Source organism: Oryzias latipes, chromosome 17 (genome assembly GCF_002234675.1).
Source record: "Oryzias latipes chromosome 17, ASM223467v1".
NCBI classification, from domain to species: Eukaryota; Metazoa; Chordata; class Actinopteri; order Beloniformes; family Adrianichthyidae; genus Oryzias; species Oryzias latipes.
Window position 1 is genome coordinate 2790712 of NC_019875.2, and position 24948 is coordinate 2815659.

General features: G+C 41.3%; 1 protein-coding gene across 6 annotated transcripts in view; it reads left to right on the forward strand.

Annotated features, from left to right (window-relative positions):
- Window positions 1-24948, forward strand: part of cadm3 (cell adhesion molecule 3) — a 121326-nt gene that overhangs the window by 87986 nt on the left and 8392 nt on the right. The window contains exons 6-10 of one of the 6 annotated variants that reach the window (XM_023964905.1): window positions 11401-11571; window positions 12162-12252; window positions 22076-22248; window positions 22595-22987; window positions 23491-23514. In XM_023964905.1, the coding sequence (XP_023820673.1) occupies window positions 11401-11571; window positions 12162-12252; window positions 22076-22248; window positions 22595-22987; window positions 23491-23514 (852 nt within the window). The remainder of the gene's footprint in view (window positions 1-11400; window positions 11572-12161; window positions 12253-22075; window positions 22249-22594; window positions 22988-23490; window positions 23515-24948) is intronic. The other 5 variants (XM_023964906.1, XM_023964907.1, XM_023964908.1 and 2 more) reach the window with 5 other exon arrangements.

Here is a 24948-nt window from a genome sequence, read left to right on the forward strand (position 1 = left end):
GGATGCAGGCAGTATGTGAATGTTTTCTTCTGCTGTTTGGGAGTGTGTGCATTCTGGGCTTTGCACAATTGAGTGTTGGACTTTTAATTTATTGTGCTTGGCAATGTGCAGAGCTGCGTTTGTGCAGGAACGCTTGCTGGGCTTGGAGGCTGTTCTGTGGGAAGCCAAGGCTTTTAGTTGTCATGAGGTGGTTATTGTGGTAGCAGTTTGAAAGTTTGACATATGTGGCATGTGTGTGTACATTTGTGTGTATCTTCTTCTATGTGTGTGTGTGGATCGTGCTGTGTTTGTGTCATACTTGTGCCACATTGCCTGCTGTCTCTTTATGAGGCCTAAACCTGTGTCTGCATATGCAAACGTCCTGGTGCGACAACAGACTGCTTGTGTGTGTGTGTGTGTGCGTTTGGAGACACACTGCGAGTGTGTTTCTCCTCTTCCCTCTCATTCTTCCCTTCCATCCTGATCCTGTAAATGTGTGCGTTTGCATGTATCCGGGGACTTGCAAGTGCGTTTGCTCTCATTTTGTGCGTGTTGTGACGGAGTTTATTCATGTGCAGGTGTCATTGTTTGGGAGCTGCAACATATCTGCAACTGGGAGTGACACAACAGAAAGTAAACGATAGCGTGGGTCGGATTTAGCCGGCGATAACAACAGCAGTCGACAATAAAAGGCAGAGCGAGGAGAAGATTAAGGGATGTGGTCAAACAGAAAAATGGAGATAGTGGGAGCAGTGCAGGAACTCAGACTCACTGGTTGTTAGTTGTAGATAAACAGGAGAAATGAGCAGAAAAAAGAGAGAGAGAGGTATTTGCAATGTTCTTTTTGGAGAAAATCATAGACCCAGTTTGCCCCCCTTTGTCCTAAATTAGTATATTCTGAAACAATAGCTTCTTCTTTGCGAGCTCTATCCATGTTTTCTGCAAACCCCCACATATATTCTTGCCTCACCAGTTTTCTGGTTGCTCTCACCACCATCTGCCCCAAAAGCAATAGTCATAGCTCTGTCCCACCACCCAGCTTTCCAGTTCAGATCTGCTTATAATAAATGCTGCTGCTCATGAGAATCTTCTTTTCTCAGCTCTTTGTGAACTAATTATATCAGCATTATGCATTTTTTCAATATGATACAGAAATGCCTGTGTTGTCCTGATGCTTTGGCAGTGTTCTCATAATTAGGGATTAAGCAGAATCAAAAGGATGCAGCAAAGCTACTGAGAAAAAGGATGGGAGAGCAGCCCGACTGAGAACAGATTATCCAAACTGGAATTAGGGGACTCAAAGAAAGGAAACAAGTGTAGTGTAAAGGAATGTGATTTATAGAAGAAAATCACAACACAAAAAACACATATTTTTCTATTTCACCTGCAAGGATTTGTATTTATGAAGACTTGTCACTCTTTCCTGTATCAAACTGCCTCTCCATTAAAAGAATTGTCTGATTTTTTTCATACAACCTGGAGAAACAGGAAGTATATTATTTTGGGCATATTTGCACTGTTAGATTTACATCCATACTGCAGGTAGAGCCATATAGGAGAACGGCGTGCCCTTTACACAAAGAGATGAAAAGTAAAGATGTGAAGCCTGGTAAATATGGTGAATGTGCTTCACACCAAAGCCCAGAGTTTGTGTTCTGTCACAGACATGCAGATTATATTTGCTGTTTTCTCTGAGTTTTCTCCAGACAAAATGCATTTATGAAAATACCGCGGGTTAATTTCTCATTAAAAGCAAGACGAGGGCACAAATTACAGTTTTCTTCTTTGATTCATCACAGCTTTGAAGGATTCTGACACCCAGCACAAAGACAGAGGTTTAGTCGTGCTATTTTCCATTAGTTTTTGTTGTTGTACAAGAACTGTCAGATTTGAAATTATAGCCATTAAATCGCAAGGAGGAAAGTGTAGAGACTGTCCAAAACATCCACCAGGCTAGGTTCTGCACAGAGATCTCCAATGGATAAAGATCTGAAATAGGAGTCGACCGATAATCGGCCTTGGACTGACAATCGGCCAAGGCCGAATATTTGGCCGATATTTGCTATTTTGATGTATATGATGTATTTGGCTCCAGTATTGTCCTGCATAACCTGAATTGCTATGCAAACCACGCATAGGCCTACAGTCCTCTGCATGTAATGCTAGCCACTGGGGCTGTCTTTTTTATCACATTGACACAAATGACTTTTAATTGTGCGTTCAAAAATGAATAATTGTCTTCCCCACACTAGGAAAAAACCCACGAGCATCTGAGCCGCTCTGTTTATGGGTAAACCTCTGGCCCCAACGTCCTCTCAGCGCCAACATGAACCACGAATAAAGCGACTCACAAACAAGCACGGAAGTTCTTTCCTGCATCCTCATCAGTCCAGGATGCGCACATCTTTAGTGAGGTTTCAGCAATTTAGAAGCCGCTTGGTTGGAAAACAGGCGGGAACAATTTTGATTTTTGCACCATAATCTCGCCCTGCCTAACCCTTATAGCTGCCTGCTCAACCAAATGGTGGAGCACATGCAGAAAACATCTTGATAAAACTTCTGGGAGCTATTGATTTATTTACATTTTATTTGACCTTATAAGACATGCTGCAGGGCCAAGGAACTCTCTGCACTTTTTGTTTTTGCTTCAACGTATCACAAAAATGAGTCGTCATTTAATTTATCCTGAAGTCTTTCTTAATTTACTATGAAAAGTTTCAGGGGACTTTTCATTTAACTTAAAAAAAAGGTGAAAAATCTCTCATCTGAAAGCTCCCACTTCATTCATTCTTGCCGTCTCTTGTTTGTCCTTCCCTGTCAGGTGAACCTCCCTCAAACACGTGCATCTTGCAGCCCATTCAGGATCAAAAGTGTTGCCAGCGGACATTATCAAGATTGTGACAAGTAGAAAATTACTGGTGTCACCTCCAACAATGGTTATCAAGCTGCAGCACATTCTGTTGCAGAAATGAGTGATTTCAAAAGCACTCGCCCTGAAAGTTGTAAAATATTGAGTGTTTTTGAATCAGAGATCAGACTCTGTGTTAGGATAGGATCCAAAATTTCTTTCTTCGATTTTTGTGGAACTTGCCCTCCAGAACAGAGGGCGCTCAGTGAAAAATAGAGACAGACAGAGAGATTTTGAAGGAGATCGGCTCGTCGTGAATGATGGTGTGTTTCAAGCCTCGCACAGCTGTCCTGACATCTCACAACGCCAATCAGTCATCTCTGGAATGACACCGCGGCACACAAACAAACCCTTCTGCTCCAACACACAAAAACTTTGGAGGAAAAATGCTAAACATACACATGCATGGTGTGTGTCTGTGGTTTCTGAGTGCAGAGGGCGTCCCCGGGTCACTGAGGCTTGTGCAGCTTTCATTCATATTTGGACTTCATGTTTATGTTTGGTTGAGTGTGGATGTTGGAAAGATGGGGCCTTGCACGGCTGCTTGACACTTCTCTGACAGCAGCACTGACAGTGAAAACGAAGAAGAGGAGACGAAAGGAGAGGAAGGAGTGAGGGTGACAGAGATGTAGGGAGTGTGTACATGGGAGATGGAGGAAAAAATCGTGTGTGCTGCGAGAACAGAGGAGAAAAAAGTGTGAGTGAAGGAGCAGGACTGTGTGTGTGTGTGTGTGTGTGTGTGTGTTTATAAATAGACAGAGCGACTGTGAGGATACAGAGAGAGCGATGGAAGCTGCGAAAAAGCGACCAGAGAGAGACAGATGGAAAAAGAGACAGCAGAATGGGAATTAAGGAAACCACAAAAGAAGAAGTGATGCAGCTTTGTGGCTGAGCAGGAACATACTCGGGGAGGAAGAGGATGAAGCAGAGGGAGACCAATCTTAAAGCCGAGGGGATGGGGAAGGGGGGAGCGCAACAGGAGAGAGGGAAGAGAAAGGAGTAAAGGCTGACGAAATGGAGAGAAAAATCCAGAAAGAGGATTTAGTTATAGAGGGAGGCAGGAGAGGAGCGGGAGTAGGAGAGAGTGTGGGAAAGGGAGTGGTAATTGAGAAGAATGAAAGGCTAAGAGCTTTGAAGACTGTATTAGTTGTACTGTGTGAAAGGGCTATGGATCATTTAGTGACATCGATGTATTGGATTGGGGAAAATGGGGATTTATGGTGGCACTTAAAACCAAAGTGGCTGAATTCCAGCCTAAGTTGTCATAATGCAGAGTGCGGGGCGGATGGCGACGGTACATGGGCGTACGTCAGTCTGGAGAAAGATCATGGATGGAGAAAGGGCAGCGCCTGAGATGAAGACGCTGAAGCTAAAAGTCAGAGCAGACGAAAACATTTGGAAACAGGTGAAGAACCACTCCGATGGAAACTGTGGGGGGTTTTCTGATGATGGATAAATAAAATTAAGCTTAAAATTGCATTTCTAAGTATTTCTTCACTCAAATTGTTGTGAATCAGGAGCTGATGAAAAAATTGTGTTTGAAAAAGAAGTCAAAAGGTTCTTGTGTACTCCACAGGCTTCTAAAAACTACCTTATTATCCTCTTAATTCAAGTATTTAATGAACTATGTCTATCTAGCAATAACAATTCTTTAAAATCAAAGGGTTTTTTCAGATAATACAATTTTTTACTCCTTTTTTCACTTTTTCCTTCTCTAAATTTCCCAATTATGGCAGTTGAAGTGAACTGAATGGAGCAGAATAACAAAATATCCATCCATCCATCCTGACAGCCATTCAAAATCTTTTATTTAATATCTCTTGAGCTGGGAAGTCATTCAGTGGGACACAGAGGAGTTAAACACACCGAGAACGAGCGGGGAACCAATCCCAACAGCTGCATTTGCTCAGAAATCCAGTCACACTAACTTTCTTTACATATTGTAACCTGATATAAACTCTCACTTGAGTGCTTTCACTCGCCTTAATCCGATTAAAAAGTGAGAGTGATGACGGTTTTGATCATCCAAAACCCCTTCAGTTCCTCTGGGTAGAGCTATAGCAAAGGATGAGGTACTTTTGTTTCACAGATACATATTTTTACACCTTTGAGATGCCAAGTAGAACTAGACATTTCTAATTTAAGCTGCCAAGCGGCTTCCCGGGAAGAGGTGGGAGTTAGACACCTCCTACAGTTTTCAAGTTCCTCCATTACAGCTTCATTTATTTATGTTTTTGCTCTCCAGAGTCAGGCTGATTATTGTTATTATAAAACACAATCACCATGGTCAAGTTTTTGTGCATAAATATGTCTCATTAAAGATGTTTTTTTACCAATACAACACACTAATATATTTGAATAATTTAGTTATTCAGAGAGGTAAAAAAGTCACTTGTTATATTTTCAAGCCACATTTTCAGAGCATCACCTTTACGGAGTTTCTGCCATTGCAGAATGAATGCTTCTGGCTCATTTGCTTCATCTACATGCACTAATTCAGATTCTGAGCAAGTGTGTTTCTCCATCCTTAAAGTTCCAAACATGCTGGCCTCAGTAAATCCTGCATCCAGTTGTTTGATTTTCCTAATATGATTATTTTATGGTGGTTTGTACGCCTGAGGGGTAACGCTTCAGCAGCTCCGGCGAGTCATCTCACATCACCTCCTTAGGAGAGAATTGGAGAATTGAGAAGTGTTGTGCTGATTTCCCACATTTTATTCGAGGAATTTTAGTCTTTGCAATAAAATATACATTGTCAGCTTCTTTAACTCGTGCAGGAGGGTGGTCCGTCTAAAACATTTCCAAAAAATAAAGGGTACATCTTGTAGAAAATGGGGTTGTCTGTTCTGTAATGTTGTTTTTAGCTGGCTAATGAGACACTGCAACATAATCATGTTATTTTATTAGCTTCCGCGAATATGCCATTTATTCTTGGATTTTTGGAATTATGTGCCAACACACTTTAATCTCATACCAAATAAACAAACTTCTCAAGTTCTCAGAAATTATTGTTTTCTCTGCATTAAAGTCAAATTCAAATCAGAAGATGAAAAATGTTGTGAGTTTCTGGAGAATTTAGTTGGTAAAGTTACATTCATAGGCTTTGTCTGATTGGACTTGGAAATTTCTATTTTGTGCCCGTCACCTGAACGCACCGTCAGCATACACCACTCGATCCTGCTGTTACAAAGAAAGCTTTAGTAAATCTTTATCCACATCACCTTCCAAACACACTATACCTGACTGAGGAATAATATTGTTATTGTGATTTACGCATTACTTACCTGCTGAGTTATTATAACATTAGCTGGTCAGTTTCAATCAGTGACCAATAAGAAATGTATGCTAAATGACCCACAATGAGTTTCCAGTGAAAAAACGACATATGTGGATCACTGAATTACAATGCCAGTCAACTGTTTGTGTTCAGTTTGTTCATGTTGATCTTCATGCTCTCTAATTAGATACTAAAAAAGCCAAATCACATTTTATGGTAATCAAATCTACTAGAATGAACATTAAACCAAGACTAAAATGTGTCTAACTTCAAATCATGTGAACTCATTCTTTTAGATCCTCACTTGTCTGCAGAAGGCTGTTTTGTTGGGATTCCACACGCCTACTAAAGGGCACCGGAATTTTCTAAAAAATTGGTCCATTTTCAGAACCCATCCCTTTTGGGGTCACAAAAGCCAACCCAGCAACTGTTGGGTGAAGGTGGGGTACACCCTAAACAGGCTCCCCGTCTGTTGCAGGGTCACACACTCACACGCACACACCTAGAGGCATTTTAGAGACACCAATTAACTCATGAAGCATGTTTTTGGACTGTAAGAAGAAACTGAGATGCCTGGAGAAAACCAACACATGCAAGCGTCTCACAGAAAAGTTCCTGCTGGGATTTGTCACTGTGAGGTGAGAGTGCTAACCACTACCCCACTGTGCAGCCCACTTCCTATACATGCTCTGTGCACAGAAACAAACAGGTAAGGGCATTTTGTAAACTCACTGAAAATAATTTATGCTCTGACTTTGTCTGCAGTGAACGTTTAGTTAAAATGGATAATCATATTTTAGAGCCAGTTTAATACAGTTTTCTTTCAAAAGCTCTACATGGGAAGCAATGCCAAAAATTTGAAACCCATTCTCCACAGCTATGTTCCTAAGAAAAATAAACTGCATCCACTGTTACCTGTTACCCAATCCTTTGGGAATAAGGAACAACTGAAATCCAAAAACACAAACAAAAAATGTTGTGGTACTCATTTTATTTAGCAAGATAGCAGTTTTCAGTGGTAAAAGCACAGACCTTGAGTTAAACTGCTGTTGCCCCCCCACCCCTCTGTGACCTGCTTGGCTTATCACAGTAAAAAAATGAGTAAGATAGACATCAGTAGATCAGAGCGTTCTTGGAGGAAATACTGAATCAAAACTAGGTCATTGCATTTGTTAAGTTATTTAGAAATACAGAAAATGTGTAGATTCTTGGCCTATATTTTTTTGTATATTTACAAAACACAGCAGCAATATGTAACACAACCGACAATTATGATTATTCTCCTCAAAATTGTTTCTAAGAGTATTTTGTTCCATAACTGCACTGAAGTGGGCAACTCAAATATTGCCAAATGTTTTAAGAGGAGGAAAATGAGGATGGAAGTAAAGTTACTCTAAAAAGAGCGGATAAATTATGCTTGAACACATGACAGATGTCATTTTCTTCTTTTACAGAACCCGTCAAAGCTTTTTATTCATTTATTGCAAGTACATAGGAGAAAAAGTGAGAAAAAAAGTGTTGATCATTTTTCTTTGATATGAATTTTAAAACATAATCTGCCTTTAAAATGTTTTTTTGTAAAATGTGTTTGCATTTTTAAAGCTATTGTGTGTGTTTTTAATGATGAATAATTTGGCAAATAAGAATTTTATTTGAATAAATCAGTGATTGATGTCGACATGTGTATCATGACCTATAGTATTAAGACGATGCAAAGTGGTGGAGACATAAATAACAGAGTGTAGCCTTCTTTTGTCAGAGGTTCTAAAAATCACAAAAACAAACGTGAACATGAAGACGTACTAACTAAGTTTTGTTTTTTGCACCTTTATTTTTACACACACACCTTCCGTCACACACGGACATTTTTGTGACCCGATCTGCTTTTTGAGAAATGACATGCACACCAACAGGGGCCTTATTATCACCACAGACAGAGGATATGTGGAGGGCATTAGAGTTGCAAACATTTGCCTATTTGCGCACATCTCGCACTTGTAAAGACGCATTTGCATTTCTTGCCAGCCACGATGGCTGGTTTTGTTCTCACTTTATGAGCGTGTCATCATGAAAGAATGTCATTCCGGAGAATCATACTGGTAAAGAAATTACCACAAATTTGCATAGCTGTGTTTGTGTTGTGTGAGTGTGGGCAGATTTGAGAAAAAGAGTGAATTGCATTAAGATTTTGGTGTGTGGTCTATGGTTTCCAGTTGTGATGTTCATTGTTTCTTTAGCTATTCACTCATTTATTCCAGCGGTCATGGAGGGTCATGTCCAACTCCTGCTTCTAACTCAGCTTTGATGTGTTCACCAACTGTTGGCAATTTGTTGCTGGACTAAAACTGTGTGATGGGTTTATCTGAGCTGAAAGCAGCTGATTGCTGCAACTGGGAATGAAACTATGAGATTTGGAGAAGGCAGTGGACCAAAGGAGGGAAGCTGCCGGCTGTAAAGCTAAAAAAAAAAAGAGTTGATGGGAAATTCAGAGTCGAGCGTTTATTCCCCGATGATTCATCGCCAAGATTGACCTCATCTGCAAAATGACTTGTTAACGTACAAAATTGTGATTAGAGTGGCTTTTGGTGCACATGTGCGTCTTATGTGGAATTATTCTGCAAATAAGTTAATTTTATTCCTCAATTCACATAGGATCCTTCTGAATTGGTGTCTTGAATTATGTTTTACTCCCCTGTGGATCTCTGCTGACAGTTTGTCTGCTCCACTATATATACATTCAGAACTGTTTCTTAAAGGCCCAAACAGTCAATCGGCATGTGTAGCTCAACATTTGTTTGGTGGTTTTGGGTAAAATGACCATTTAAAAGGTAGTTTGGACATAATCCCATACAAGCTATTACAACTCTCCAACCCATTGAGCCCATTGCTTTGCCTGCTTCTGTGTGTGCCCTGATGATCTAATTATGAACTGAGGAAATCTGAATCATTGGCAAATGTGCATCAATGCTGTCTTGGGAAAAGGAAGTACTTAAGCATACCGTTTCCTATTTTTTTCCTAATGAATGTGTTGAATCACTTCCCTGACCCCTTGGGCCTGAAATACTTATTAAAACTCAATGCAGTCACTTCAAAAACAGCGTACCCGGGAGCCCCTGAGCCAACACATGGGGTTTTGTAATTCCCAGTTTTTTTTTTTTTTTTTCTGAAAATCCATGGTCTTTAATAAAGGCTGTCTGACTTGGTGTTTGCAGACAGGGAGGATGTGGGGGAGACAGCTTCTGAGTGGCGCAAGATTATTGAAATTCACCAGGAAAGTAAACTAATTTTCTCAGCGGGTCAGAGGACTGGTTATGGTAATAAAAAGAGAAATATGTCATTAGATTCAGCGGTGTTTGAATGGCTCTGCGGTGTGGGAGGAGGCAGAGAAGGAAGGAGGGAGGAAGATGGAGACAATGGAGGTAAAACATGAAAAAAGGTGAGCGTGTGCTGGTGTTTGTTTTTCCGTCTGCTTCTCTGCCACTGGCTCTGGCTCCTCTGAGTATAGTTATTCATGAGCCTGACCTACATGCGCCCGTGCTTGTGTGTGCATGTGTGAGTGAGTTTGTCAACCCGTGCTGTAGTAAGTGATAAGGTTCTGGTCCACGCACCAACATTCACCAGCCACTTTCACGGTCTGACCACCTAGTTTGATATTTCTTCCTACAATACGGGCCAATCTCCAGATGAAAGTCCGAGCCAGGTTTGTGCTTTCACACAGGAAGTGCAGTATCGACGCTGCGCAGAGCGCCCCCTTACACCCGCCCCTTCTCTTTATGCACCCTTTATCACACTCCCCCCAGATACGCATGTCAAAGAAGGAAACCGATTAATAGATGTTACACTTTATAAAACAAAATATACCTGCATGGATGACTGAGGCTGGCTCCCTTATTTAAATGGAGGGAAATGGGAGCCGTCAAAGCAACAGCATGTAAGTCTAGAGAAAGCTGAAACAGTAGTTTCACCACTTGAGTCTTTTTGGTGTCCGTCTGGTATTAAAGCTTAAAAGGAGTCTCGTTGTGAACATGAGCGATCTCTGTGTGGTTGACTGACATCTCATTAAGGGAGGAAGGATGCCAAAGAGAACTGGCATGATGAGACGGCCATCTTGCAAGGTTAACTTTCAAGATAGACACGTTCTTTCCTGGTCAAGGTCATAAATGAACAATGTGGTTGGGAAGATTTAAAAAAGGAATCTATCCCGAAATGGACACCCCTTTAGAAAACTGTGGAACGGCTGTGGCTCCTGTGTTTGAGCGTTTTGTTTGCTTATCTCAGGGTCGGAGGTTTGATCCCTGTTGCCTTCAGACATCAATGTTGCCACAGCCACTTTTCCCAAATGCCTCAGATCGCAACTCTTTCTGTGAGAGTGGATGTCTAAGGAGCTGTAACTGAAATATATTTCACTTGTTTTTTGGGGATGTTTTACATCTCAGATCCCCTTAACAGTTCAGGGTGAATGAGACACCTGGTTCATATTCATCATTTATTGTCTTGATGCAATAGTTGAGCTTTATTAATCCTCTGAAATGGTAATCAGCTGTGAAATTGCACACTAAACACTTGTTTAGAGAAGCAAGGAGTGAGTTAAGCAATGTTCCTCTAATGCTGCGTGCACACCCGGTATGTGATGCACGTTCAAGAACAAGCTGATGGCAGTTTCTTGAACGCACGTTTAGCATACTGTGTTTACTCTGGACTGTCCCTTCCTGACACCAGCGCATGGAGCTACAGTTGGAAGAGGTGTTAGAACGAAATGTCCAAGTGGTGCAAACCTCATGAATTTCGCTCTCAAAGGTTTTTTTCTTACACAGCCTTGTTCTGATAAATGAAAGACTTGGTGCCATATACTTCTATTCCATGATCAGATTCTTTTCAAATGGTTGGCACTTCCATGGATTAAAAAGGACATTACTATACCTCACTACCAAATCAGAGTCCCTGATTGTTCAAAGTTCAACTGGTTTGACCTTCAGGGTGCGTTTTGTACGTAGGGCCTGAAAAAGGACTTTGAAAAAGTGCATAAGAACACAAGAACCTGAATATACATATACATGCATTTCCATTGACTTTTTTCCTTGGAAGTGGCTACTTGAATGCGTGCTGTGTGAATGTAGCATAAGAAACTGAGATTTTTTCCATTTACTTTAAGGGGTAAAATGTATTAGAAGTAAGCGGCACTGTTTTTGTTAAAGAAAATTGTACAGTCTCTTCTTTTCCCTCTGCTTTTTCTCAGATCATCTGTATATGGCAGAGCCACTTCCAGATGGGCTCACATACAACGTGAGCAGCACGCTCTCCCTGACGGTGAGCTCCAATGACGACAACGTCCCCATCACCTGCGCAGTCAACCACCCCTCTCTTGCCCTGGGGGACAAGAGGAGCGAGCAGGCTCTGCGAGTGTTGTGTGAGTCTAATGGGGAATGGGTGTAGCGTTGAGGGATGGGAACCACAGCAGCTGTTGGAGGAGGAGGCAAACATGGTGCAAAATTGCAAAGTAAAAGCTCAAATTACTCTGCTTCTTTTCTTTTTTTTACCCATTTTGCTCTAATTCTTTTTTTTTGCTCACCATGAGAACATTTTCCACTCTTTTGGTTTGATCTTTGGTCCAATAATTTCAGTCTGTAGTAATGAGCACACTGGAATTCCACCTACTGTGTGGAGTTGAGTCAAAGTGGACAGGAAGAGCAGGTTAGCGTCGAAAATGAAACCGCTTGTGGAGGTGCAGTCCTGTGCAGACTCTGTGCCAGTGCTGCCCCACATAGGCAACATTGCAGTACTGCAAGTCAGGGAAAAAAGAAATGTCTTGTGTAAGAGGTTATGTCATGGTGGGAGTCTGGAAGCTGGTGACGCCTACAGGATTCAGATGGTAGCAGAGAGAGATGGGGATGAATGAGACCTTCTTGAGCAGCATGCATGCGTCTAACTGCTACAAGTGCTGCATTCTCTAAATGTGTTTTCCTGTTTGTTTTTTGTGTGTTCGTCCTCCACTTGCAGACTCCCCAATCATACAGATCCAGCCTGAGAAGGGGCTACCAAGAGAGGGGGGGAAGTTCTCCCTTCAGTGTTTGACCAACGGCAACCCAGAGTAAGACAAATGTCCACCCGGTGCACGCCATGCAGAAACACTTAGTCTGGACCGCTGAACACACAAACACCCACTGACTCAAATTGCATTTGCAAGCCAACAATTACTAGGTAGTATATTGTCTTAAATGCAGCTAAACAAAAAAAAAGTAATTAAGTACAAGTATCGCTTGAAAAGTATAATTCATGGAAAACAATTAAGTGAGCATATAATGCCACTTAAAGATGTGATTCTGCAGTTTACAACAGAACTGAGGCTTTCTCTGAGTCAATTAGGGGTATTAAGCATTTGCATGAGCAATTCTACATCTCCAAATTTTCCGATTAAAGTAAATGCAGCACAATGTTACTGTTACTGCCTGGCTTTAAATCTGGGAAAGAGTCAGTAATGAAAAGCAGCTTTCATTGCAGCTCCATTCTGTGCTTTTATGCAGCGTTTTCATGGGTGCAAGTCTTTCCAGGTTCATTTTGAATGATGTTGGTCTGTCTGCACTCTGCAGAATGTGAAATGCTTACCTGTTATTAAAACTAAACAAGTATGAACAGGGAAAAATATTAATTTTGCACCCAAACAAAAGCTGAATAATCAGGGAGATTATAACATCTTCGGCTCAGTGGGTTTACAATTAGAAATGATTCATCCTGCCTGCAAGGGGGCCAGGCCAGAGCATCAGTTTTCAATTCAGCAGAGCCAAAAGAGCATGACACTAAAAGCGAGGTGCTGGTGAAGGAATAAAGAGAAGGCTTGCTTCAAAAAGATGAAAAGTATAACCTAATCCAAGCAGGCAAATAACTAACTGCGCTGCCAGAAGCGGAATTCATCAAACAGACAAAATACAGGAGGCAGAAATTCAGAATGCAAAATGTGACCCCTGTGAAGTGAGTTCCAGACTAGATGAAATGTATTCCTATGAGCAAAAACAAGAGAGCAGATCAGGTGGTAGCGGTACAGGTATCTGCTGTAACAGCACAAGACCAACAGCAGCGTTACACATATTTGGGGGATGCTTTTATCCAAACCAGGTGAAGAACACAGACCGACACAGGAGGAACCTGCTTCACTGTCTTCTTTGTTGGGCTTCTACAGGGCTCAAAATAGCAGCTAAAGGGCGAATGCTATCATGACTGCACACGGTGCCTGGAAACAACACATCATTGAACCAAAACCTCCCCGTTTGTGACACAACTGTGACTTCTGTAGTCAGTTGAAGGAATGGAGTTCTGCTGTAGACATTTAATGCCAAATGGACCTTTAAGACACAACGCTGCAGTGAAAGCTGCTGTGATCACCTCAGGAGATGTGACGTTTAGCCGACCACCTGTTTACGCAGCTTAGATTGGTGGTAAATGTTAGCCGACAGGAGAATCACTGTCATCTTGGGGAATCATTTTTTGGAATCTGTTGATGATGATACAACATTCTGCTGCGGGATTTTTAAAGGATTTCTTGGATTTGCCCTCACCAGATAGTTCTTCCATCAACGTTCATGCTTCTAACTGTGATAAAGAAACACCTAAAACGTAGAGATGTCCCAATCAGACTGATTTGGCTGAATTCATTTACATTTCAGAATCTGCCAATACTGAGTTCTGATCTGATACTTTTATAACACATTTAAAAAATGAACACATTTAATAAACAGATCTAGGTTGTCCCCAATGTTTGTTTTATTGACTTCTATCATTTAACACCTAAACATGGATTCTCTGAAGTTGCTTGAACAAACAAATAAAAATCGTCCATCTATTAACTAAGAAAAACAGTTGACTATTAACTAGTAAAAATGGGTGATACTTAGTTATGTGAGAAAAGTAGCTTCAATATCGTCAGAATTATTGAACATTTTTGATCAGTTGAAATAAAAAAATTCTTAAAAACAAATAAAGACTTTCCTCCATAACCGTTATTGCTGCATGAATATGATGACGAGTATCGATGACTAACTCTTGTCACAAAAACAGGCAGACACCTGGATCCAAAAGCAGCAGGTTTATTAGCTCAGCTAGAAGTCCACAAAGCTAAATCAGAGTCAGGCAGGCAGGAGTCAATAACAGGCATGAGAGCATCAAAGGAGAGACAGGGTAGTCAGGATCCAGTCCAGAGTCAGAGTCAGAGTCAGAGTCAGAGTCAGAGTCAGAGTCAGAGTCAGAGTCAGAGTCAGAGTCAGAGTCAGAGTCAGAGGATCCGGTCCAAATAAAACACTCAGTAACACAGGCAGAGGAGCACAAACAATACTTCACATTGAGCTTCACTCAGTGCAGAGCTTAAATATGCTGTGGTTGATGAATGAACAAGAGTCAGGTGTGCGGCATCCAGGAAGTGTGCGTGGGGGTTGCTGGGAGGTACAGTATAGTGCGGCTTGAACTCCGGAGACGGCTCCCACCGGTGACCAGAGGGGGAGACAGAGTTCTGACTTCTGATAGCTCTAATCATATATTAGTTTAGGCTGTTTTTTAGAGATTATGGATGTATTTCAATTTTTTTTGGTTCACTTTATTCCTCTTGTACCCAACATTGCAGTTAAGAGGTTTTTATTGTAATAGACATCTCAAGAGATACTCTGACCAGAAACTGCCATAAAATGCTTTTGCAGAAGTAGATGTAATTCCCGCATGCGGGGAGCGATTTGGCAGCCGTTACAGATTGGGTTGCGACAGCGCCTTTTGCTCAAAATGTATTCTGCTGTGTGGCAGTAAAGTGTCATAATATGTTCATTTCTAGACTTCAAGGGCATTTATTTGAAATAAAAAGCTTGAAATATACAGGACTAAAAATAATAATATAACAGACGTCCGATTCTAGATCAGGATACAACGTTCGATTCCAATCGAGTCTCAAACTACGTGATCGGCCCGATTTTCGACCACGTCACCAGATTGGGACATTCTAAAAGAGTAGAGCCAGTCAGACAAACAGCAAAGAACAGCAATGGCTCTTCCATAATGTGGCTTCTTGGGGTGAAAGTTCACAAACACTAAATGAACTGTGCATGTGGGACATGACTTAATCTGAATATGACCTCAGTCCAGCTGGCCAGCATTGACCTACAAGGAAACATCTTGTTTGGGAGACCAGCTTCACTGCAAAAACCGAATCTTCAGAAAGTAAAAAGACCCTTGTGTCAAGAAAACATGTCTTGTTGTCTGTGTTGCAAGAAAAATAATCTGATAAATAAGGTTTTTCAAAAGCAAAATAACCTAGTGACTAGAATTTCTTTTCTTAAGATAAGAATTCTTGGTTCAACCACTTTTCTTACCTTGTTGGTATTTTTATTTTTATTTAGTTATTTTTTTTTACATTTTAAAAATATGTTCCTTTTTTCTAGGCAAGCTTTTTGTCGTGTTATTGGTCACTAATGCAGTTTTTTTTTACTGACAATAGATTTCAGTATTTCTGTTTACAGATTTTTTGTTGTTACACTGCAGCTCGTTGAAACGTACTGATCGGCCAGGCTGGCTGCTGCAGTCTTCAGGCTAATTGAAGCTTTCACCCAACCCCTGCAGAAGGTCTCCACAGATTTGAAAGCCACTTTAGGCCAGCAGACACTGAAGTGCGAACACCTATAAGCACTGGTAGATTTAATTACTGTAAAAGCGCTGGATTTCCCAGCAGGTGCCCAAACACAAACAAATCCCTCAGAAATGGACATGGCGCCACACACACCTGCAGGCTGTTTGTGCAGGTTACAGCGGTTGAAAGTGTTCTCATACCTGCAGAAACACTTGTAAGCAATCACACATTAACATGCTCAGTTTCTGACAGCCTCCTGCAAATATTTGCCTGTTCAAACATGACTGGCAAACAAACAAACAAAACGAAAACACAACACGTGCTTCTACAAGCTCCGGTTCGCTGACTGGATGTCGACACAGTTTCCTTGAAGTCAACAAACACAGACCACGAACCTTCACCCGCCTTTAAAATCCTGCCCACACAAAAATCCACTCTACATTATAGATGAACCTCCATCGATTCCCCTCTCTCCCCCTCCCTCCAGCCTCCAACCATCGCTCTGTCATCGGGTGTCTCTCTGCAGCCCTGTCACTCACACTTCACTCACTGCTCCCCATCTTGTCAAGATTCTTCTCAGCCCTCCTCTTCCTCTCTGTCCTTCCCTATAACTCTCCTCCACTTCTTTTGGACCTTTTCACCCTGAACTTGCCATCACGCCATTTGCACCAGGCTCTCCTGCCCTGTCATCCCCTCCCTCCTCTTTTCTCCCGCATCCTCTGTCAGCTCGTCACCCCTGAGGTTGAGAAGAAGCCTAGCTGTTGTGGTTGACTGACAGGCTGCACTCACGGGATGGGGAGGCAGCTGTCATTACATGTACGAGTTTATAAATTAAACACACATGAGAAAAGAAAAAGCGGGCTGAAGTCTGGGGAGGGGGTGATGCACTTTGGTGTTAAACTGAGGATGTTTTAAAATCTATATAGCCATGTTCAGATTTTTCTTTTTCAGAAAAATCTCAGGATTTCATCCCCCCTAAAAAATAAAATAAAATAGGGATGTAGGATTCGTTTTGATTCACATCATGATTTGTGGTTGCCGATACAATATTGGTTTGTTTCGAACAATCCAATTCCACCACCACGCTATCGTCATGTCAGTTCATCTATCCATATTGTAATGGCTTTTGTTGTTAGTTTTATGTTAAATGCTCTCCCTGACACTACTCTCTACACTTACAGGGCTCGGGACAGGCACAAGCATAACATTGTTTTGTTGTTCCTGTTGAGGCCGCATTTCTCTGTTTTTTTTTCTCTTTATGTCTGTCCATCCATCCTTACGTTTTTTTTTAGTTATTTTATTAATTTCTGTAGGTAAAATCTTGATCTCTTTAGTACATAGTGAATTTATGCCATCTCATTTTACGATTTGCCTCAGACGGATCGATTTGGTTGGATCGTAGGAAGCTAAACACTCCTAAAATAAACTCAAAGTTTGTTATTAAAGCCAGAGAGCGAAGGAAAATAGATTTTTAAAAAAGGAAAAAAAAAGAAGAAGTGAAGAAAAAGACAAGCCAACAGAAAAGGGAGAGGCAGTGGGAAGCAAAGGGATGCGTGGGTGGAGGGGAGACGGTGACAAGCAACAAATGACCAAGACAGGCAGGGTGAGCACAAACAAGGGGAAGCCTGTGTGTGTGTGTGTGTGTGGGGGGTGTGTGTGGGTGTGTGTGCGTGTGAGTGTGTGTGTGTTAAAAGGAGGGCGGAAGGAGCCTGCTCAGTTATGTGCACCACTGCCTGCGAATGAGCGAGCGTCCAATCAAATCAGATACAGGTTGCCCCTACAGCTGTCAGTCAAAACCCAATCACTGCGAACCCCCCCCCCCCCCCCCACACACACACCCATCAGCTCAGCCCCCTTTCTCCCTCTGTCGAGCTGCCCTCCCCAATCAAACTCAATGAATGTCACCCTCCATTCCCCGATACACACTTCTATTTTCCGCGCCGTGTCATGGTGTCAGGTTCAAAAGAAAAGCTCGGCGCATCGAATTCTCCGTGTTTCCCTGATTCTCAGCAGCAAGAAGATGAAAAAGGAACGTTTCCTTTGCAATCTATGACATGTTCTGCCTCTTTAGTAGCCCAAACAGGAAGCTGCCAGAAATTTTGCTGTTCCTCTTAGGGTGATTTAATAAGTTAAGGCCTCCCCTTCTGTCCATTTAGCCCACTAAAAGCCTGATTGGCCTGACTAAGTTGCAAACCTATGCAAGGTTCTGATCAGCTTTAGAAACAGCGCAGGTTTTATAACAGGATTACAGTAAGCTGTTACTTATTAAAAGATAAGTTCACCATTGCTTTATATTGCCATCACCAACTATCAGCGCCAGCAAAGCTGCTATTTGTCGGTGTTGTAAATCTCTTCCCTTGAGAGGCAGCATGTTTCCCCTGAGATCATGACCACCAAGTAATCCGTCTCTCCGCGCTCCGAGGTGTCTGTGTATTTCATCCCGGTTATGGGAGCAAAAACTGTGTTTTTTATTATATTTTCCCCAAACCAATCAGCGCACAATCGCATGAATGCATCTGAGGATAAATATAAAGGAGAGATGTATCGTCGGCTGAACGTGGTGTCTTTCCCATCTCAGTGACACCAGTGAAAGGCGCCGTTTTATGTGAAAGCATATTTTGACAACATTATCATGCAGTTTTGATGCTGGCATCAAATCAAACTCTTGAGTGGAAGCGATAAAGTCACAAGAGACTAGAACTGTGAAAAGAAAAACTTTGTGACAAAGAGCTGTGCGGTCTCCGAGACGACGGACCGCTCACTGTTGATTCTACAAAGTGTGACATTTTCCTCTGGCTGGGCTGGCTTACTGCTGTACAACTGTCGTTTCCAACTAAACAGCGTCTAAGGTGAGGCAACGTCTCAACTATGAAGTGGAACAGCACAAAAGCAAAAAAGGGGAAGATTAAATCACGAAATAGCTCAAAAAACTAGCTGTTGTGCTAGGTGAACACTGGACATGAGACGTTCAAGAGCAGATTTAGCAAACGGTGTTCACACTGGAAAAACAGGGAGGGGCTTCTCCTTATTGTTTTTCGGCTCCTTACCGTTTGGTGTACTCTAGGCTTGGTGTGAAACATCAGAGTGGTGTAAATCTGCAACACATGTTTATTTGACACTCATTTTGCATGTAGAGTCATAAGAATGTACTTAGTGTCGCGTGAAAACGAGTTTTAATCGCAGAAGCATGAAACACACGTTTATTACTCTATTACACAGGCTTTTCATTGAAAGTTCAACACGCATTGCATTAGATAGAATCATTGAAAATTGAATGTTATGCATCCCAATAACAAGTTTTAGTCTTTATTTTTTGGTAGTTATAAGCAAGTGGTTTTTTTGTGTGTTTTTTGGGTCCTAAAAACTAGTGTAACAAGTGGAAATGACTCATTTTAAAACAAAATGTGAACAAAATGTAAATCTAGTAAAAGTTGGACCATTTTTATAAATCCTCTTAAAATCTAAAACTAGCACTTATTGCTAAAACATAAATCTTAATTTTATTTCCAAAATAATGACAACAAATGCCAATCTTTTCAGTTGTTGAACTTTAAAATTACATCCCTTAAATTGAACCAAAATTACAGAGAAATTTGAGTTTGTTTGTTTTTTATCTTAAATCAGGTTTTCCTATTGTTTAGAGTCTTAAGCAAAATGATTTTGACTCATTTTAAAAATATTTTCCTCATTTTCTAAGTCCTAGCTCTTAATGTGACCAAAAATGATCCGTTTTTTTTCAGAAAAGTTTGGAGCAAAGAGAAGTAAAAACAGCTTCAAACCTGGTAAAATATCTTGAATTTCTAAAACAAGGTTTTAAGTCTCAGCAGTTTGCAGTGTAAAAACTGCTCACTGTTTTAGTAAAGACTGGTGAGAAACCCATGATTTTCACTGCAGTGTGAGACTATCTGCATTTTTCGGGAGTTTCAGGCGCTCGAACTGGAACACAAATATCTTTGAGTTTGTTGCAGGTTGAAAAGAAGCTGTGATTAAAACGCCTTGACTGAATTGGTGTGACTGTTTAGAATGATGTGCCAAAAAAGCTTCACAAGTAACAGAGGTGTGAAGGTGTGCTTTTATCCAACTGTTATTCCTGAAAGAAAAATGTCTGTTCAGCCACTAAATGCTCGCCTTTCTTTGCTGGCTAACCTCAGACTGTGTGTTTGGTGTTTAGCAGCAACAAAGCTCTTTCTTCTTGTTGAAAAAAACTGAAGCTACCGCAGAAAACAGGTTGCAACAAAATGTTAGTGTAAATAGACGTAAAAAAGCAGAAATCCTGCACAACTGCAGGGTTAAGTGATTAATTATATCATCCATCGTTGGGGTAAAAATAGTTATGAGTGCAGCTACAAGTGAGTCCATGTCTGTAAAGACACAGGAAGTGCTGCCAAGACTTCAGTGTTAAAATGAAACAATTCTCTGCTTTACTGCAGGAAAAATGATGACCATATGTTTCAGCTTCAAGCAAACCATTACTTGTAGATGATGTTTACTGATATATGATTGTGAAATGAAAATGTTTCACCTCAAAAGATCTTGCAGCACAGAATGACAGACAGATTTTCAGCAGGCATTAAGAGAAGTGTCCCTACATTCTGATTATTCTGCTTCAGCTACCTGCCGTATAACAGACAGTGACTTTTACACATTATGTTCAACAACTGAGCACCAGCTAATGCCGGGAAATGAGAAGTTAATTGTTCGGTTAATTGCATATATCTTGCATGTGAGAGTGGTTTTATAATCCAGCGGGTGACATTTTACTGCAGGTAACCAGACTGTGCAGAAAGACACAGGGAAGAGGCGCAGACCCTAAACACTTAACCGTGGTAAAATCCTTTTCATTCACCTCGGTGAACTCAGGAGCTCCTCCTCAGCTGTCAAAGGTCTTAGAGAAAACTCAAAGGAAACTTTGGGTCGGACTCACTCACTCCGTGTTTTTGAGCAGCAAAAGTCAGAAATCTATACATTTTTAATCAGGCCCCTGACCTTGTCCATCAGCAACAACAGATCGATTTCATTTACTCAGACCGTGATTACAGCTAGTGAACAGTTGTTCACCTAACTAGTCCTACTTCAGTACGTTGAAGTGGTAAATTTAGTTTTTTCTTTTCCATATTTCATGGAGTAATGAATACTTCCATCCTGGATGCCCGTGTAATTACTGTACAGCACTTGAGGACGGCTGCATTTACATAATTGATTGTTTTATCACGCCACGTCCTGCTATCGCTCTCATGTACTATCTGATACACAGAATGGGTCTAACACTGGCACACGTGAAATGTTCATTCTGCTTCCTCCATCTTTTCCTTTTTAGCCCCTTTCTTCCTCTATTGTTCCATCCCTCTTTCCTTTGTTCATCTGTATGTTTTGACTGTTTAACTCATTTGTTGCTTTTATCTTTTCTTTTTCTTTATCCTTTCCCTTCTACATGCAAAAACTGAATATCAGGAAAGTAAAAAGACCTAATGTGTTAAGAACAATTGTGTCATTTTTGGTTTTGCAAGACGTTTTTCAAGAAAAAAAATAATCTTAGTTTTACTTATTTATTATCCTATTATCCTAAAATTAAAGTGAAACAATTTTTCTTATCCCACTGGCAGTTTTACTTGCTGGGGGTTAAATGATTCATTTTAACAACGATTTGATTTGTATCATAATTTGTGATTGATGATACGATTCCTAGTGGATATTGTTTTGTTTTGAATGATCTGATTCACTGACCTAAATTGGATCCAAGACATATTTAGCCAAAACCTCAACCGGTGGGACTCAGACATAAATTCCACATCCAAATAATCCAAATGGAGCATTCTTAGAACATTCTAGCACACTGTATGGTCACTGCATGTTTTTGCTAAATTCAAAGCATTTCCACACATTAGACTGGAATGATGTCATTAACATATTTTGTCCGCTGTCATGGCACTTGGTCATTTTTACGTTATAGTAGAATAAACCTAGCATGTCTTAATCCAAAGGCTATTTTCCAATATTGATTATAATCGATCTATTTTACTACATTCAATACTTTTATAATGGTTTAGTTTGATTTGATTAACAACTTGTCTCAGACAGATTGATCTGGTTGCATCGAAGGAATAGAGATCAATTCATCGATTAACTCAATTAATCGTTACACTTTTGCTCAATTAAAGAGCATTTTTCAAATTGTAAGACTTGTTTCTATGGGGCCTGTTTTTGCAGACTGACTCTCTTCCTCATCCCTTCACTGTATTCATTTCTGGAAACTTCAGCAAACACGCTTTCAGGCTTTTAAACCATCTTTTTCCCACTACTTTTTTTTCCTCAGACCTGCTAACTACATCTGGGAGAGAAGAGATGGAGACCTCCCTCTGTTGGCCAAACCTGATGGAGCTGTCTTGTACTTCTCCATGCTCAACAAATCCGACAACGGCGTCTACGTCTGCCACGCTGACAACGGCATTGGGAAAAGCAGCGGGGAGTACACGCTTCAGGTGCAAGGTAAGAGATGGAGGAAGAGAAATGAAAACAAAGGGAGGAGACGCAGCAGAGAGATGGAGACAAGAGCAGGGTTCTTTATGTTTCTTCATCACTTTTGATTTCTTCTGTCGTTTCTTGTGGCTTTGTTTGCACTTCCATCTTTTTTCTTTTCTGATTTTCTTTCGTTTCTTTCTTTCTGCTTTCATTTGTTGTTTTTATTCCTCATCCAACTGCGCTGTCATAAATGCTTTTACAAATTCTGGCGCCTCTTTTCCTCTGCTTGGCGTGCCCTGTTCGACCAATCCGTGGCCGTTTTCTGTGCTTCGCTTTGCCCACATTGCTGCCTCATTTTCCTTCTCCTCCAAAGATCTTACCAAATCAGACTCCCCAGACACCACCCAGCCCCCCATTGGTTCTCCAGATTCTTCATCCTTCACCCACTTACTGCCATTGTCTTCCACTCCTGACGTTTTTTTTGGTTCAGGCTCTGAATCCACTGACTTCCCGCTCTTTTCTTCCTCCACTACCTCCCCGTCAACCGCAGTCATTTCAACCACGTTGTCCTTCTCCGCCACCACCACCCTCTCCAACGCCCTCTTCCCTGACATGCCGCTTTCTCCTGAATCTTCCTCATCCTCCCCTAAAGCTGTCCCTTCCTCTGCAAGCATCCCTCCTCTCAATGCCACTCCCTCCTCCTCCTCCTCCTCCTCCCCCACATCCCCAGTTTCCGTCCGGCTGGATGGACTTAACACTTTCACAGGTAAAACCAGCCGCACACTGACACAAACACACACCACGCTTAGTAATGGAGTGGAAAGAGAAAAAACGTTAAAGTTGCAGCTTTTGTTTTTTCTCCTTCAATACACAGATTGTGTAGCTGTCACAAATAGTCGGGAGTTTGTTTTTTTATGCTTACACATCTGCAAACACACACACACACACACACACAATGCCTGTAAACGGAAGAAATGATGCGCAAAATGTGGATTCACTGCTGTTTCATGTTTTTTTTTCTTGTTTTCCTCTATACCCTATTCTCATTTTCTTTTCCAAACAACCTCCTGTTCATTCATCCATCCATCCATCCATCCATCCATCCATCCATCCATCCATCCATCCATCCATCCATCCATCCATCCATCCATCCATCCATCCATCCATCCATCCATCCATCCATCCATCTTTCTATCCATTCATCCATCCATCCATCCATCCCCTCTGTTCATCCAAACATTCAACAATTCATCTCCTGATCCCCTTCAGAAGAAGATGCAGGCAACATCGCAGGTATAACTTTTTCAGCAGTCACCCGTCCCTGTGACTTCTTGTCCACCTGTCTGTGCGTCTGTCCGTCTCTTATCTGTCTTACACACGGGAAAGTAGAATAGTCTGGGGGCCCTTTGAGTTCCAGAGCAGCGGGATGAATATTTCATCCTGCCGCCCACAAAACACATGCAAACAGAAGCACACATCCTCAGAGGCCACGCACGCACCTCCAGCTTTTACATAAAGACAGGCAGGCTGGTGTGACCCTGTAAGTGGTAGAAGTAATTTACAGAGTTCTTTATTTCCTGTGTGTGTCTTTGTGTGTGTCTTTCTCATTGTGCTGGGCAGGGGAGGGGGTCAGGACTGGCAGTGTTCTTGGGTCTTGTCTGCTTTCTTTTGATGCTGACAGGAGGATTTATACGCTCATTCCCATTCTCGCCCCGTCAGCATGCCCCTGTCACCTCCACACTGCCCAGCCAGACTGTGTTTTGAACTTTCCGTGTGTGTCTGTGTGTGCTCAGAGCCCCCATCTCCTCATCCCACCCCTCCCTCTTTTCCCTCCTCCCTGTCTTTGGTTGGACGTTGTTAGGCTTCATCACTTCTCTAAGTGGCAGAAGTAATATTTAGTCAGACAAAATTGGCCATTCACCACATCATCTGGCGTCCCAGCTGGTTGAAATGTGTTACTTTCATCATTTGCTTCAGTTTTGTATACGTCTGCTGTTGTGCCTTTGTGTGTCTTTTCTGTAATCTGATTGGGTGCACAGGCAAGCAGTTTCCTCCAGTTTGATCCTCACCCCCACTGATCTGAACCATTGTAAAACAAGCCAAATGGAAAGCAGCCTTTTCCACTGCCTTCTGTATCAGTCATCAGTTTCTTTAAGGCTCCGAAGCTTTGTGTTAGAAGGGCTTTTGGGAAACTTTTTTATTGACTATTAGACTGTATCCCGGCGGGGATAGGCTCCAGCGACCTCGTGACCCCAAAAGGGACAAAAAAAGAAGATGAAGGAATGAATGAATAACTGTTGGACTTTATTGATGTCTGAAAAGACAAAATGATTACCGCTTAAAATTTATATAGAAAAAGATAAATACTTGACAAAATAATAAGGATTATGACAAACTGCAGATATGACAAAGTTAGGTTTTATCCTTACATGATCTACTGTACTCGTTATTTCATCCACACATCTTACAAACAAAACAAGACAGAACCTTTCTTTCATTAGAAAAAAAATGTTAAAAGAACAAGCTGAAACTGGAAGACTGTCGGTCTATAGAATATTATTTAATACTTCCAGGTTTTTTTCTTTGTTTACACACAGATTAAAACAGGTTTGAAAATTTTAGAAGACAGGTTAAAAACCAAACTTTACTCCCAAACATGGAAAATTAGAGACTTAAAGTAAAAGACTGTTAGAAGACGATTTAAAGTGCGCTGTTGGAGTCAAAACA